At 38.7% G+C, this 17,750-nt stretch overlaps 1 protein-coding gene across 4 annotated transcripts in view; it reads right to left on the bottom strand.

Moving 5' to 3' along the window:
• Positions 1-4,553: 4,553 nt before the first annotated feature.
• axin1 (axin 1) overlaps positions 4,554-17,750 on the bottom strand; it is a 28,848-nt gene continuing 15,651 nt past the window's right edge. For 3 of the 4 annotated variants that reach the window (XM_008415918.3, XM_017306375.2, XM_008415919.3), the window contains 9 exons: positions 15,689-15,829; positions 14,858-14,954; positions 13,636-13,773; positions 10,359-10,861; positions 10,105-10,269; positions 9,703-9,951; positions 9,427-9,534; positions 7,639-7,788; positions 4,554-7,311 (listed from right to left, as the gene is read on the bottom strand). In XM_008415918.3, coding sequence (XP_008414140.2) covers positions 7,185-7,311; positions 7,639-7,788; positions 9,427-9,534; positions 9,703-9,951; positions 10,105-10,269; positions 10,359-10,861; positions 13,636-13,773; positions 14,858-14,954; positions 15,689-15,829 — 1,678 coding nt within the window. In that variant the 3' untranslated portion in view covers positions 4,554-7,184. The remainder of the gene's footprint in view (positions 7,312-7,638; positions 7,789-9,426; positions 9,535-9,702; positions 9,952-10,104; positions 10,270-10,358; positions 10,862-13,635; positions 13,774-14,857; positions 14,955-15,688; positions 15,830-17,750) is intronic. The other variant, XM_008415921.3, reaches the window with a different exon arrangement.

Genomic DNA, 17,750 nt, shown 5'->3' with positions numbered 1-17,750 from the left:
TTATATTACAGCAGTTAACTCCAGTTATCTCAGTCTGATTCAATCAGTCAATCAAATGTATTTGTACAGCACATTTCAGCATCAAGGCAGTTGATTGTAATCCACACAAATATTTTTGATTTGTACAATCAGTATTCTGTTTTCATATTGCATCCTTTAGTACTATTGGCTTATTTTTGCTTCTGTAGCAAAAATACAAATGAAATGGCTAAATAAATGCTTATTTAATAAAGACTGATAATGTTTGAAAGAGATGTTATGATCCTTAGTTAGTTAGTCAGTCAGTCAGTCAGTCAGTCAGTCAGTCAGTCAGTCAGTCAGTTAGTTAGTTAGTTAGTTAGTTAGTTAGTTAGTTAGTTAGTTAGTTATTTGCTATATATATATAGCAAAGTCAAGCTTCATTTCACCTTGTGCATTATGCAGAGTTATCAAAGGCGTTGGACACTTTTATTTGATTTTAATTACAGTAGACCTTGAACTTAATTTTAATTGTTTTAATCTGTTTCAGTGTCATTCAGTAAACATTGAGTTACTGGGGAAGAAAAACAGTTTTAAATGTAAATTATATCATTCTAATCTATTCAGTTGACTGAACACAACAAAGCTCAACCGAAGCACAGAACAAAGACGTGCCTATTTCACTGTGTTTATGCTTAACGGCCATAAATAATATATACAGCATACAAATTATATGCACCAATGAGACAAATGCAGTTTCTGTCACTAAATTGTGTGACTGACCTTTTGTTGTCTTTTAACGACATGGTGGTGTATTGTGTTTAAATTCCTTCAAAGTTCTGTTAGTTTCACTCACAGGATATTGTACCTATGACAGAAGTCAAGCTGTGCAACATTATGGAAAAGGACAGTTTTGAGTGCATAATGATAATGTAGCAGTCATTGTATTTATTGTACTGCAAAATCAATTGTTGCTATTGTTAAAAGAAAACGTCTTCCTTGTGCGGTCAGGCTATTGTGTACGTATTCATATGTTGCTTTTTGCGAGCAGTCAGACATGCCACGAGTAAAACAAGCTCATCGTTTCCAAATTAGGCAGTGATTTTCTTTCTTCCTGTAGCTTGAAAGGACACACACTCCTGCAGTGAGGACTGGGACTTCATATCCCCCCTGCTGCAGCAGCTCACTTGGCTTCCTCACATCTGCAGAGACAGAATTCGGCCTGCGCTAATTAGCATTATTGTAGATCCAGGCAAATATGCCAGTTAGATTCAAACTGCTTTAGAGCACGACACGGACGTGTTACAGAGCAGTGCATATTTAATCCTCACAGTGAAGTGTGTTCTCCAAGGTCTGAGACAAACCGTCTCCAAAGCTTCTTTAACGTTGCAGGTGGATTCTCTTCCGCGTTTGCTGCTTCCTTCTGTTGTGAGAGCAGCTATCATTGGGCGAGTTCTGCTGGTGAAGCTGTCTCAGTGCCCACACATGAAGGATTCACTCTTGCTGGCTGGACTGAGGGGGTGTTTAGTGAATTTGTCTGTTGCAGGAGAGAAACCAGGGAGAAGTTTTTAGTCGATATTTGTCCCAGCGACAGCAAACCACAAGACATAAATACTGTATGTTGGCTTTTAGGTGAATTTGCTTGCTCTCCTTATGATGTTGGTTATTGCTGTGCTTTCGGAAAAAGGAGATGACTAACTAGCACGAGGGCCAAAACAGAAGAAGTCCTTAGAGACTGCTGTTTCTATGTGAGGTGGTAGCAGAGCCTGGAGCATTGGGAGGGATGATGAGAAAACAAAGAGAAAATGAATCAATAGCCTCAGGTGTTGTGAGGAAAATTGGACATTAGACGCAGATGAAGTCCACTGATATGATGGGAGTTTAGGACACAGAGTGGATTTCTGAAGGGATTTTAAAGGTTTTTATGATTGAAGCATAGACATAAAGAGGATAAAACACAAAGGAGACGAATAACATTTGGGGTTTGATAGAAAACTACTGCAGTAAGCACTCCTTGTTAGTAGCAGGTCGGACAACCTTTTGCCTTCAGAACTGCTTGAATTCTCTGTGGCATGGACTCAAGATGTTGTCAACATTCCCCAGATCAGAAAATGTAATTTTGCTCAGTGGGTAATACATTTGAACACGCGCCCCACAACGTTACACCACCACCTGATAGAACAAGTTAATAATAAACAAGTGCAGATCCTTTACATGGTCTGAAAAAATAAAAATGAGATTCTAAACAAGGACTTTATTCCCCAGCCATTTGCAGGCAGAGTTCAATGCCCAACATGGATTGTTAAGCTTGGGAAGGTAAAAGAGGAAGTAGTTAAAATAATGACCAAATAAAAAGGTGGGGGGATTTTATTTTTGAACAGCTGCTTGGTAATACTATACTTAAGGTCAATTAATAAACAGTAGAGTGGTTATGCTGCAACTTGTTTTCATGTTAAAATTGAAAATATTGGGGAAAGGAGCAACCAGTGACTGTGTTATAGAAAATATCCATGCAATAATTGTAACTTTAAGGCTGTAAAATAATGAAATAAGTCATTATGTTTTATTAAAGTGAAATACATTTACTCATCAACAAAACAAAAACTAAAAAAAAACAACTCTGTTATGGTATTGTTGCAACCTAATAACAAAAAAAAGGAAAAATTAAAAGGAATTACATAATATTACACACTTTTGTTTTTATTACTCTGTTGTTGCAATCCTCTATGTTATCAGAAAACTCATGCCCTTTTGGAAGGCTGAGGGAAGAAAAATCCAAAGCATGAAAAGACCAATACAAGCGGAGCAAGGGGTTGAGTGGGTATTATTTATCACAGCTGTTAAAGTCAAATTTGCCAAAAGTGAAGAGATTAGCCCTGCCAGAAGGTTAGAGGTAATTCTAGAAAATCCATACCTACGTCACCGATGTCCTTGGCAGCATCTCCACTGGCTGTTTGGTTGCCCTGGAAACTCTACTGTTATTTATCTTGAAAATTGCTTTGGGGCATAATAATGCTGAATTTTGTCAACAGTTCCTAGCTCAGCTTGTCTTCCAGTTTGGAAAAAATAAAGACGTTGTGTCAGGGCAGCATTACAGCAATTCAGGAAGGAGGCAGAATAGTGTTTGTCTATTTTTGTTCAGTTCCATGCTCTCTCATAATATGAATCACTTTATGTTTAAATGCAGTGGATTTAGTCTAAGCCTCAATTCAGCAGTAATTATCTGACTTTATTAGACAAAACCAAAAAAAAAAAAAATCAATAATAGCCTTCCAGTGCATTGTAGAGCAGGCTTTTCTAAGAAGACAACACAACTGCTCTGTTTTCACTCTTAGTCTAACTCCAATTAGAATTGCAGCGGTGTCATTTTGTTTTTGCCTCACTTTGGTTCATTGTTTCCTTATTTTGACTCAAATTATATCAGTAGAGCTCAGAGGAAGAGGCAAGAAAACGAATAGTGTCAAGAGGCAGGAGGTCATCAGGTTTCTCGGTGATTCAGTCTAGAGTGGCACAAACAAACAACAGGTTGCAGGATGGAGTCATGCTGAGATGTGAAAAGAAACAATAAAAACTGTGCAGCTTGGTGCTGCTTTGTAAAATTGGGACGTGTATGAAGATAGTCTTATTTGGAGCTTGCCTTAACAATTGTGTCTGTTTTCTTGTGGTTATCAAGAGTTAAGCAGCTAATATAAAGAAGAGATGTTCTGGGTAAATATGTATTTATTCCTGACACACATGGTGAGTCGTTTCAAAACAATGTTGCATTAGAAATCTGTTCTTTTTTTATTTCCCAATAGGGGAAACCTATTTTCTGCTTACAGTCTGTTAGAACATTGATCCACCTGAATGCCATCTCTGCGTAATGGGGCATGTTTCTTCAAACTGTTTCCGTTAATGGCTTACTGTGAGGCGTTAATTCAGGCAATCACATGTACCGTCACGGATGAAATTAGAGAATTACAGCGCCATCTGCAGTCTGTAGTAAAGTATTGCGGATTTGCTCAGCTTCACAGCACAAACGCTGCTGGGTAAACGCGACACAATGTGGCAGCAACAGGTCGAAAACTATTAAATTTACCTCAATTGTGAAAGCAAACCAAGAAAAAAGAAAGGTTGACATATTCAAACTGTGTTATGTGTTACATATGCAACAATGTTGTTACAATGAAGTCATTTTATATGAAAAATTATCCCAGTACAGCATAACTGCGTAATATATTTTGCACAATTTATAATTATGTGATTAGCATGTCTATGACAAACTACTGTTTAGTAATTAAAAGGTAATAATTGATAATTGGTGATAACACTGATTACTATAATCACTCCATTATTGATTCTGTCTTACTAAGACAGTACTCCAGTATTCCCATTTTATTATAAAGGCCCATTACTTTTTCAAAATATTTTAACAGAAAATATCAAAATCTTGAAAATGTAAAAATGTTGAGACTTTGCTAAACAAAACACCAGAGAATTCAACTTTTTTTTAAAATCTTTTCCTATCTGTTTTTAGCTGCATTTCATGACTTCCACTAACTGCTGGCTCGTGTCCCATTTAAAGGTGAAGTCTGACAAATCACACCAAGCTGAAATAGTGGTTTATTGCATGAATTTATTATTCTGGTACCTTAAAATGGTCACCGTGCTAATTAGTGAACAAAACAAAACAAGAAAAAAAAAAAAAAAAACAGGTCCAAGACTGTAAATGTGAAGGCTGAGCTGCTTACTGCCGACAGCTTAAATTCTACATATTTACATTTGCGTAAATAGATTAAAAAAAAGTGGATGCACACGGGAAAAAAATCTCAACAAAATCTCAACAAAGGAGGAAATTGTGTCACGTTGGGCTGCAGACATCATTAGCATAGCAATAAAGGCACTCTGTAATTCAGTGTATACATTACATTGATTTAACCAGGAGAGGAGCTCGTACAGAACAGAAAAGATTCTTTGTTTCAAAGGGATGAAAAATAACTCACCAGCAAAACAGAGGATGTTGAAACCACATAAATTAACAAGCTGGTAGTTAATAGACACTAATAAACAACAAATATATTAAATTGATTTAAGTTATTAATCTAAAAAGCAGCATCTTTAAAAACAAAGAAAAAGTGTAACATGCCGTGTTCCAATAAAACACATACAGCACTCTGCATTCATGGTCTACCAGTGTTCTTGCTTGCTATAAGAATTCACATCCTTAAAATGGCTCATTTCTCACTATGGATTCCAGCGCAATGATGAGAAATAAAACAAAAAAAAAAATGTGGTGGCCTTGAATCCCCATTTTGTCTTTGCAAACTTAGCTGACACCGAGCCATTAGTATTAGTTTTTGTGCCATTTCAGTGCAGAAAATGTCCTCAGCATTGTCTTTATATGGCCAAGATGGCAGGCTACGTAAAATGACAAGAGACGTTTTACTCATCGAGTGGAAGGAAAACGGTAACTCTGCAAGCTTCATCAAGTATTTCTTCAGTCCTTTGCTGATATTCATAAGAAAATCTCAATCGTAAAAACAGGTTCGGTCTTCAGTGTGTTTTCTACTACAAAAAAAGCAGTGACTGGGATATAAAGCGCTGCTGTAAAACGACGTTTAAATGGGTCATTCCGAAGGATATCTTTTTTTTTTTCTTTGGTGCAAAATGTGTTTATCACATATAGATCATAACGCTCCTGCCAGGCACACAGAAAAGGCTTCCGGTTAGGAATCAGCCTGCATTTTCATTGATTTACAGACTACAGAGTTATTCAAGATTTAAAGTCGCACTAAAAGAAATACCGCAACAACATATGTATGATGGAGTTCATTCTTTAAGAAATCTTGGAAAAGAAACATAATGACAATTACTGACTGCAAATCAAATGCAAAAAAAAAAAGAAAGAGAAAAAGAAAGACAACAACAAAAGTTTCAGGGATTTTCTTCTTATTAGCTACCAGTAAAACGGCTCCTTTTTTAGTTTTACAGATAGCATTAACATTAAAACGTTTAAGCATAAAATATCATTCAATAGTAACTACATATTCAAAGATTAAAAATAGCTAAAATATTTAAAAGAATCACTGCTATTTCAAAGACTGATGGTAGTTGTTGCTGGCAAGAGTCACAAAACCAATTATAATGTTTGGAGGGTCATTACGCTATTGGTTTGGAAAGTTTTTGTTTCTTACTTAAATAATTTGAAAGCATTTTGTCTCTACAGTGGTTGTGCTTGATATAAAAATGTCTTTGATGATCTGAAGGAAAGTGACCCAAAGGGAAAAATTAGAAGAAATATGCAAAGGGGCAAATACGTTTTGTGATAATTTTGCATAGATTCACATTTGGATTCCAATTTTTCTTTTTTTTCTTTTCTTTTTTTTTATTTTAGAAATTATTGCATCACATTTCTTTTGTTACTTTTAGCTGCTATTGGGCAAAACAAAATAAATAAATATAGTCTCCTAAAAATTGTGTTAGCTACATTGCCAGTCAGCGTACACCAAACCAGGAACATCAGAAATATTTTACACAACTGCGTCAGTTCTGATATTCTTGTAATAAATAGCTTAATTTCATATGAAATTACTCTCAGTGTCCGTTAAATATCTTAAATGAGATTAAACCTTCCAAACTGTGCCAAAAGATTCTGAGGAGTTTGTCTGTAAGATTAAGAAAACCTCAACTGAGAAAACATGTTCACAACTTGTGGATAAACAAGCAGCCTGTCAAAATAAAGTTCTGATAACATATAAAAGCACTTAGAAGATCACAAACATTCAAGTCAAAAAAAATAATAAATGTCGGCTTTGAAAATGAATTTCTATCACCATTAACCCCGAGAATCATTTTAATAAAACTCAACCATTTCATTTTAAATAGATGAAATACAATAATAATAGTAATAAAACAAAAAGTTATTACCCCTTTAACACAAACTGTACATATCTGGCATCTGGACATTTAAAAAAATTGGAAGTGCTGCTACTTTAGGAGAGGCTTCCTCTGATATATCTTTATCAAAAATATGCAGCTTCAGGAGTGCTTTTGTTCTTCATCTGTCTAGAAAACTTTACAATGCTACATCGAACTCCAAAAAAAATGTGAATGAGGTCTTCTCTTCAGCACCTCTTATCCTTCCCTGCTGTCTCACTTTCCTCTGATCTCTGTTTCTCACTTCCCTTTTCACCTTCAGCTCCTGCTCTCCACTTCAGCTTTGCCTCCTTTCCCCTTCGGCGTTCACCTCAGTCAACCTTTTCAACTTTCCCGATGATCTTTTCCTCGAAGATGGGCAAGACGGCGTCGTCCTCGCGTATCTCTTCGAACACCACCCCGCAGTCAAACTCATCGCTCACCTTCTTGAAATAATATCTAAAGAAAACGAAACAAAAAAAAAAAAAAAAGCATTGATGTATTTTTTTTAACAATGAAATGTTGAGGTTCTTTAATAGTTACAAATGCTGAACCCAATTGAAAGGAATCATTGAGTAGAATTTTATGCTTTAGACAAGCTTACATAAACATTTCACCTCAACTGCATCAGCCTTGAAAAAGACTGAATTTCATTAGTTTGTCTCTGATTAAAACATGCTTTATACAAAAAAACTTCTTCTGTAGACTAATTTTTAAAATTATTGGCTATTTGATATCAATCAAAGATACTATTTTACACATTTTCCGACATTGTTTGAATCCCACCTGTAGTTTCCTTTCTTTGTAAGAAGTTCTTTGAATTGGCCCAACGTGACAACCCTCCCTCTGACAGACGTCAGGTACGGTATCAGCTCCTCGCAAAAGTAGTAGGCCACAGTAATATTCTCACATGGTTGCTTTTTAGTGGCTTTATGTCTAAAAATGTAAAACAAAGGAAATACATCAAAACACACAAAGCTTTCCTTCTCTCCAACACATTTCCAAAGGTAGGAGAAAATTGGTATCTCTTAAAAGTATACAAGCAAAATATACAGAGAACAACTCTGCAACTTCATACCACACAAATGACAGTTGAAGAAACCAAAAACTGTCATGACTACATAACACATGGAGAGTTTTTTTTTCCTGAGAACAAGTATGTGCTCTTTTGAGAGTAAGAGGACAAAACATGGGGTAAAAAGAGGAAAATCTGGACATAAATTTAGTTTTTTTTTTTTCCCCATTAGACCTATATGTCCTGTGGGCCCAGGATCTGTAGAGCCCAGTTTGGCTCTACAGCCTTTTAGGGTTGAGAAGGAGAAGTTCATCCATTTTGCTATGCAGGGAGCGGACATTAGCCAGGTGGATTGAAGTTAAAACTTCTTCCGGAGCTGAAAATTTGCAAGTGCGTCTACTCGTTCACCTCATAAGGGTAAAGTAAATGGACCTTATCTGAGATGCTAATGGGAACAATGAAACATGGAGGGAGGGAAAAAAAATGCATGAACACGACTGTGATACAACGGAGTTCCTCTCTAGTGAAGGTGACACAAGAAAGAAAGAAAAAGAGCAGAATAAACACACGCAAAGCAGAGGATCCATCCACCGTGCTGCTTGCAATCACACAGATACATAAACAGAATATGAGACAAAAACCTGATTAATTAAAGTACTGCTACAGTGGCAGCTGTCAAAAGGATAAGAAGCTGAAATAACATTCATATTGTTTTGTCATGCTAAATGCAAAGTCTATTATTGACTTTAGGCAGACAAATCATATTTGAAGAGGTTTATTAGTGAATCTGATGATGAATCTAATGGAGCATGCGGCCATGTTGGTGTTTGTACGTCGCACCACAGTGAATCCATCTGTCTTCTGTTCATCCACAGATGGCAACTAATCAGTATCGCCATCACAAATCAACCTCTATCAGGGATCAGGGCTCTATGCTGACATGATAGACGCTGTGAGATGGTTTTATCTCCCTGAAGAGCATGTCTGTCGTTTCTTTCTAAACATTTGAACAGACAGCCGCTAAATATAAACACCCTTTATCTTCCTAATATGCTGCTTAAGGTTATGTTGTTAAAACCTGAGAGGTTTTCTGTTCTTGCAGCTCTGACGTGAAGGCTTCAATCCTCTGGATCTGCCAAGTACTCTGCATTTCATCTTAGTCTAACACATTCCCCACCATCTACTTTGTACCACTCTTAGATGGGCATCAGACAAAAACATGTTTTCCAGAAAACATCACAAACTGATTTGGTATGCATCTGTGATACTCTAGCCTCTTTGATTTTGCTCAAACATGAACAACAGACATTTCCTCTGTAAACCCTTTTTGTAGCCGTTCTTTGAGGCTCAAAGTCTGGTCAAATATGTAAGAAAGTCTCTTCTGCTCCATTGTTTTCTAACCATAAGTTCTTTGAGTGCCTGAATGTGTGTAATTATCCACTGAACACCTGAAACTGTCAAAAGAAGTGATAAACAGGGTTAAGGTTTGGGGTAGTGTATCGGACGTGAACTACAAGGAGAGTTCTGGCGTCATTACTGGAGCGAACCATCGGACATACTCGGGCTCGGAGAGCTCGCTGTCCGAAACGGCGGGCACCACGTTGAGCAGAGGGACCGGTGCAGGCCTGACTGCTGCGCGACCCCTTTGGATCACCTCCATCACATACCTGGAGGACCGAACAACCCCGATTTAGACACACAGCAGCCGAAAGAAGCAAACAAAAGCAAAACTGTCTGGACAAAGCCAGCAGTTGTGTCTGTTTTCTGTTCTGAGACTATACTGACTAACCACACTGATAACTGCGGGAATAAGATATTTTTTTCTTTCTGGTTACCTCTGCTTAGGCTGTAGAGATCCAGACTTCAGCTTTTCCTCTTCAAGCCGTCGACAAACTTCCTCCAGTTGGATGAGGGGGCTGGGAGCCGGGTTAGGAGGCATGGTGGGGTCCTGGACGAATGGGTGAAACGGCTGCACGTTGCTGCGCCCTTGGCCGCTGAGGCATGGATGCATGGACCCTGATCTGTCTGCGGAGCCGAGGCGAGATCCCTCGTGGTTCGCAGTCCTCTTGGATCCACTGACACTCCTGAACGTGAAGAATACGAGCGGTTAAAGCACTTATACTGAATTTAAATTGGACATGTTGAGAGGAAAAACACAGCTTTCTTACTATGTGAGAGATTTGTCACTTTTAAACCAATACAATGCGATTTCTGGCTTAAAGTAAGAAATCACTGACCCATACGGGCTTCTTTTTTGTTGAGCCATTTCTTTCTGCCCCTCCATCAGCCACAACAGAATCTTTTGTTTTTTCTCCACTTCCTCCGCAGGCCGTGGCGCATCATAAGCTCTCGCCTCTTCGCCTCTCTTGAACGCCCTTTTACACTGCGGGCCAGTTTTGCTGCTGCATGACAAAAAAATGGAACCGATGAGTAGAAAACAAGGATCCTGTGGGCGTGAGTGAAGAATAAAACGATTGAAGTCGCACCACACCTGTGGCCTATGTGCTCCACGGGGTTAGATGTCATGCCGTCTGCATAGCTTCGAGATTTTGAGCCGTAGTAGCTCGTCTCCAGGTTCCAGGCGGGGTTGCCGTGTGTTCGCGTAGCCCCTTCGGGGTCCACCGCAGCCGTGTGACTGTGAGGCACGTGTTTGTGGTGGTGCGCATGGCTCGTCTCTCCTTTCACACCGTGTCTGGCTGGACGTTTCCCCTGACCTGGTTGTGCCACCCCTCTCACCCCCGAGAAACCATCTGGAGAGCGCGACTTGGGGGAGTGGCGCCCGGTACCCGGAGACTCGCAGACGGGCGTCTTCATGACCCGCTGGACGTGGTCGTCCAGGATACTCTCTGGGTTTTCCTCGTGAGCGTCTTGGACAAAAGGGCTGCTGTATGTGATGTCAGCATAGCGGGGGTTGTAATTCAGTGAATAAGCACTAGGTGGGAATCTTTGACTGGGTAATGATGAGGGCGAGGACACTTCTTCTCCTTCTTCCTCCTTTAATGAAAAAATAATAATGTAGAGAAATTGGTCAAAACAAAAAAAAATCTACCAACAAATATAAATTATCACTTTATAAATAGCTGATTTCTGATATTCCACTTACCCCAAATGTACATGTTGTTCCTATTTCAACCTGTAGGTGGCAGGTTTTGCCCATACCACTAATAAATGTATTATTTTTCCTTCTGACTGCAGATGTGGGGAGACAAACCACGAGCACCGTCTATCAGTATGCACACAGCACTTCTGTGCTCCCTCTGTGTCATGACAACTGCAGCCGACTCAGCTTCAGCTCTGACTGACTGAGACAAAACTGTGCTCTGACAGAATCTGCTCAGGGGGGATTTACTGGGTGGGGTGCTACAGGCATTTATAATAGGGGCAGAGAAGATGGAGAAAAAGGAAAAGAGGATGTGCATGAATTAAAAAAAAAAATCAAACTAAATAAAACAGGAGATGGGGAGAAATTCTGAGACGTTTGGTAATGGTCCAGTTTTATTCGGAAAGTTAAAAGGACTTCTGATTACTGTGTTGAATATTTCGATTTAATAAGGTCATGCATATGGAAATGGATTCCCTACAATCATTTAAATCCCAGGAATGTAGCTAGAACAGAAGGCAAACTCCATGGATGTTTTGTTGTTGCTATACGGCCAACTAATAGGAGCTATGTCCGTTTTGGAAATTACTAAGATACAGATACAATAACAACAAGTTTTAAGAAAAAAAAAAGAGATTACAACAACTGGATTCGTTGCAAATCTGGACAAGGGTTCGAGTTTATTTTGCTACCATGTGCAGTGAGGAAGATGGTAAGGAAGGTTAAAAAATATCCAAAATTTTCACTGGTTCTACAGTGAAGAGTGGCATTTAGGCTCACCAAGTCTCCATACCAACTATCTAAGCTGTTCACATACCGGCTGATAATTTCTGACACATGCAGGAAAAATGACTTAAACATGTCAAATTTGTCAAATTGCAGTTAGAAAAACTAAGAATGAGTGTCCGCATGCCCGTTGTTTGGAAGGGTAGAGGTTCCCTACTATAAGATCCTGTCTTGAAATAAGCACGACATTTAAGGAAAAAATGTCAGCCTCTGTAACTGGGTCGTTAAAAAGCCTCTGAGCAGAATAATGAACCTAAATATTTATTCATGTCCACAAAAATATTACTAAATTGGCTCCATTTCTATATTTATCAGTCATTGAAACTAAACTGGGTAAGCTGAAGAGAAGACCCAAAACTTCAGAATAGCTAGGAGAGATGTTGTAAAGAGCAATGTTAAAACGCCTCTCTCTTCCATTATGCAAGCTGTTGTCAAACGTTGGGGTTATTCTATTATTTTAAAATTATTTTAAAAATGCCATGGATTTCCTGTATTAATCTTCAGCTCATCTGTTTTTTCTGCAGAAGCTTAGATAGACATCAGGTATTTAACCAATTGAATGTCGCTAAACTTTTATAGGAAGTTACGTAATAAATCTCCATCCAATAAAAATTTGAAGCAGGGATCTAGATACTTTCTTATGTAACAGCACATTGCTTAAGAGTTATTTTAATTGCCAAAGAGCTAGAACCAAAGCTTCTTTTTTTCCGACTCTGGGTAGCCACAATATGAATCATTTCATCTTTAGCTCCTGGTTTCAATAAAACAAACCCACAGCTTTTCCTTTCATAGGCCTCCACATAAATTATCCACCTAGAGAATTAATACTTGGCAGCGCATGTAGAGAGAAATATCAGTTGCGGTATCGGCAACCTTTTCATCGGCGCTCCAAGTGGCATCAAACGGGCCTGGCTCACTGTTCCAGGCTTACAAGTGGCCGAGGGTGCAGGTGCTCCGTCCGATTCATCCAGGGAGCCAGATTGCTGACAGGCCAAGGACAGAATCCTCCACATGGTTCATATCTTCACTCCAACGGACGGCCTCGTTTATTTCATTAAGGCCAGACGGATTTACGTCTCCTTTGTTTGTGAACATTAGAAGACTGTTGGCTGTATACGCATACACACGCACACACGCACACCTCTCTGGCTGGCCCAGAAACAGGCTTCACTCGCCCTCTAATCATTTTCTTTAACCTGATTTTCTACTCACCGTCTATAGTGGGCTTATCAACTTACAAAAATAAAGTAAGAAAAGTGCAAAAGTATACTGTTTGATATCGATATTTTCACTATCACGGTGCAAATCTTTTGTCACTGCTTGAACACAGAGGTTTTCCTGTCTGCTCTCTGTCAACATTCGATATAGATTTCATTGTATTATTTGTTAATACTATATTAGTGAGAATGTTTTCAGGTTTGTATTCAGCTATTTTCATGATTTAAAAAAATCGTCAAATATTCAACAAAATGAAGAGAATTTTAATTACTTGATTGTGAATTACAACTGCACAATATATGGGAAATATCCCAATCATAATGGACTGTTTGGATGAAATATTTGGTAGAATATGATATTTCATGTCCTTCACATTCTTGTTCTGCAGATCTATAGTATATTTAAGTTGAACGGAGTGTATCGTCCTTCATTTCTTTTAGTGGCAGAAATGCTAGACATCATAGAGCGGTGGAGACACGATGCAGCAACAAAGAAAGAAAAACTGCCTGGAAAATGAGAATTAGTCATAATGACTAATATTATTGCAATTTTCAGCGGCTTTATCGGAATTAAATATATTGCTGAAATTGTGCAGCTCTAGAGAGAAAGGTCACTGCAGTGAGTCTGCTTATGCGTTCAGAAACAGAAAGTGAGATGACCATACCAGTCGCACTCTTTTCAGCCGCTCCTCCAGTTTCTCCTCGGCCTCCCTCTCCCGCAGGACGCCCTCCAGCCTCTTGATCAGCTCTGCAGCGAACCTCTCCGGCTCCACGTGTATGTCCTTTGGAATCCGGTTTGTGCGCTGGAGGAAGAAACGTCAGGCTGTGAGCACACACTGCGGAATGTCTTCCCACCACCTTGTGTGTCCGTTAAGAACAGATTTAGTACGGTTGACCCCACACATCCCGTCAGAGGTCGGGCTGAAGAAAAGAAGCAGGAAACAACGAAAGGGGCAGAACTGAAAGTGTCGCTTCCAAGGGGGACTGTAAATTTAAATATGAATGAATATGCAACGAGACTTAATCACCCTGAAATATTACTAAGACGGATCAGATTTCACTGCTTTGCTTTTCTGTTCTTGTTGTACAAATGTAATCTTTTTTTTGTTACAGTTTACATTTCAAAAGTGGGCAAATATTGTCAAAGAAAATTGAATTTCAGATATTAATCAAGTGTTCTGAGCAAAGTATTAGTTTAATACTGTGTGCATTTATTCAATCAGATTAGTGCAGCAGTTATTCATTAAATGTTTTTCATAACAAAGCTGGGAAAAGTTTGGAAATGACCTTTCTTGGCCTCATATGTGTCAAAATAAACCTGACATGTTAACGGGTTATGTAGGCTTTATATCTACCGTAATCTCTTAAAATAAGTAGGTTTCCTCTTTTTCCAGCTGTTAACATGGGTTTATAGACCATCTTTCATTCCAAAAGGACATCGAAAATGAGATATATTTGTTTAAGCAAGGTGATGTGAGCATCATGCGGCCCACTGCATAGTAAATTCACACTTAGGACAGTAGGGTGCCATGTGTGGCTTTTTAATTGGACTCTTTACTCCCAGGCCTAATTAGGGCCAGGGCTTTCCTACCAAGCGACAGCATAAAGCTGCAGAAGGAGGCATCGGGCTGTCACAGGGGAGGTTTCATGTCTGCTAGGCTTCGGCGTGCACAGCTTAGGAAGGCATCAAGCTGCATTTAGACAGCCTTCTCTTTCACCATCAGCTATTCTTATACTCCATCACAGGCGCTGTAACACAGCTGAACTAAAATATGCACATTTCCAATGGCAGAGCAGAGGAGAAATAAGCAGAGACAGACAGTTACAAAGAGAGAGGTGTAGAGGCGGAGAGCGAGGTGGAAGGGAAATATCCCATGAATAACTCACTGGAAAATGAGGTAGTGGCACTCGCCCATTTGCTTTGGCACTCTCGTGCATCTCCCGGCGATGCTGTTTGCGGTATCGGTACGGCGGAACACCATTTCTGGAATGAACAACAAAGATATTTTCATAAATCATCCTCATGAATAAACAACAGAGGCAGCTTTGAAGCTGAACGCTTCACACAGCATTTTCCTTCTGAAACAAACACCCAAAAGTGCCTTTGTTATCCTGTGCAGCATGAGCGGGATTATTGCAGCATTATGGCCGTTCGTTCTGCATCACAAGTGGTCAGGCAGATCACAGCAGCATGTTTTACATGTATGAGTTTGCAGCAACCGTCAGCGCGGTTTCCACAGTCTCCTGTGTTGAATGCTTAGGACCAATTAGCTGATCGCAGCTTTTAATCCATTTTGCTTCAAACATTTTTTTGGGGGGGGTGCCAGCTGTGCACACTTTGAAGGCTCCTGCTCAATTCCACAGAGTCACACTGCACCTAAAGGATTTTTTTCACATCTTCATTTCAGCAACACGGTGACTCATAATCAGACACTGAAATCAAAGTTTTTTTTTTTAATTGATGCCAGATAAAACACAAAGTTAGGGCTCCAGCTTGCAAGTGAAAGTTACGGAAAAGAAACATTTAATTGATACTTTATGTTAGACAAGTCGGTCCCATTGTCTAGCCAAATAAACACTTAACTGTACTAATTTTGCTGTACATTCTGAGTTCAGCCCAGGAAACTATTTTATTGTTCAAACTGCTGAGTCAGTAAACCTGCCATGATATAGCAACTGGTAAAACTGTGTTTTCTTGTGTGGTGAGAAGATACATACACACTGCTGTCTGTGAGCGAAAGCGTCTCTGCGTCACTGGATATGCTCTGCTGCTCACTGTCATTGGCACTGGTGGCTGGGGCCAGAACATGACCAACGTTGATGCAGTAGGGGTTGACGGATTCTCGACACGGTCCATGTCTGCAGATGGAAATGAGGAAAAACCAAAAATTCTGAAAAGAAATGACATTACACTAAACAGATCTCAATGATTGTTTTTTTTTATGTGTTTAGTTAATTTCTTGCCCACGTTTGATAACCTAGTCATCTTAATGCTTTTTTTGCAAGCTTGAAAAAATTTAAGTGCAGCAAGAATTTATAATGATTTATAAAACATACACATTAAATGGTCTTCTTAACATAATTCTAGTTGTTTTGTTGACTTTAACCAAGATTGCTTTTTTTAAACCAGATTTATTGTTCTAACCACAAGAATAGAAACCACACAGCTAAAAAAAATATAGTCGACAGTAAAAGGTTGTGTGTGAAGAATCTCATCCATATATTTGTCAGCCTCTTAAAACATGGTGAAACTTTTGCTCAAATGTCTTGTCTGTTGTGTAGAAACTCTTTTTTTTACTCTTTCATGTTATTTCGTTTCGATTTTAGGCCTTTTGCTAATGAGTTTGAGATCATTGTCCTGTCAATGCCCTGATCTGAGCCAAACTTCAGCCTTTGATTATTTCTTGGCTGTTACTTTTTTCGATTCAAGAAAGATATGCAGATGGTAAGACCTAATCTTAACCTCAAGTCTTTATTGATAAACTCTTTCACATTTTGTTATCATTATGTAATATTTAACAAAAGTTAAATAAAATCTAAAATGTGAAGGACAGCTTTTCAAGTTAGTACACATCAACAAAAAGGTAGACACTTTTTTGACACCAATCACCATCACCAACTCAGCTGAACAGACTTCTTAAAGGGCTGTGCGCACATGAATTATAAATGTTATGCATCATTATTCTTTATTCAAATAGGAATTCCCCAAAGCATTTACCCCAAACCTTCTCCCTGCTTGGAATGCAGAAGCACCAAGAGTTCAAATGAAACCTCCGTGACAAACAGATTTCCATTAGCGCCAACATTTGACAGAATAATTTACAGAACTGGGCTGGTGAAGGTGCATGATAACTAAATAATGCAGTTGTAATTACAGTAAATGTTGCGGCCTTTATATGTAGAAAAAATAATAACATTGTGAAAGAAAATTAAGAAAACTCAGCACTAAACTTGCTAAGTAAGTATTTAGTAAAAGAATAAATAAATCAATAAATAAATAAATAATGTCCCTACATACAAGTAAAAATCATACCAGGACAGGCTTTGAATCTCGTCAGGTATCAAATATGTAGTGATCCCAACAATGAAATCAAGCTGATACGTCTTGGCACAAAATGGCTGAGTGTAATATTATAGGGTTTAATATGCATGTGAATGCTTCAGGTCAGGTGAGTTTTAAGGAGGTAGCTGAGATTCTCACGACATGATAACCTTTTGAAACAAATACTACAGTTTCATGGTGGCAGGCTGGTTACAGGAAAAGTTCTAACAAACACACATAGCAAGAGCTAACTACTGCCATTTCAAAATTTATTTTCTACAACTGCTATAATAAATATACCGCATTACTACAGCGTTGTCTACAACAGTTTGCTGTTATTTTGATTTCTATATACAGTCTTGAGCAAAAACGTGGAGTAAACTGTTTTGCTATTTGGTTTCACAAATTGATATGGATACTGTTGGGTTATCTGCTCAGGTATCCAGCAGCTGCATGCTAACAAAGTAGCTTCCCAACTAGTTTTAGAACAGCGTTTTACATTAATCAGGTCTATTTCAAACCTTTCAGTCTGCTTCACTATCTACTCAGAGCGGCCATTATCCGTACCCGCCCGCTAGATTCGCTGTTACCCTCTGTGGACGTCCATGCGCAGCCCACATTTTTGTGACTGCACTGGCTTTGTGCTGGCATTAACAGTAACAGTTCAATAGAGAGTGTGGCACCAAACACACAGAATCAGAAAAAAGACGAATCGTATTAGAAGTAGAAGCAGCAACA

Source organism: Poecilia reticulata, chromosome 8 (genome assembly GCF_904066995.2).
Source record: "Poecilia reticulata chromosome 8, P_reticulata-male-v2, whole genome shotgun sequence".
NCBI lineage: Eukaryota > Metazoa > Chordata > Actinopteri > Cyprinodontiformes > Poeciliidae > Poecilia > Poecilia reticulata.
Note: the sequence above shows the minus strand (reverse complement) of the source record. Positions and strands in the feature narration are given on the sequence as shown.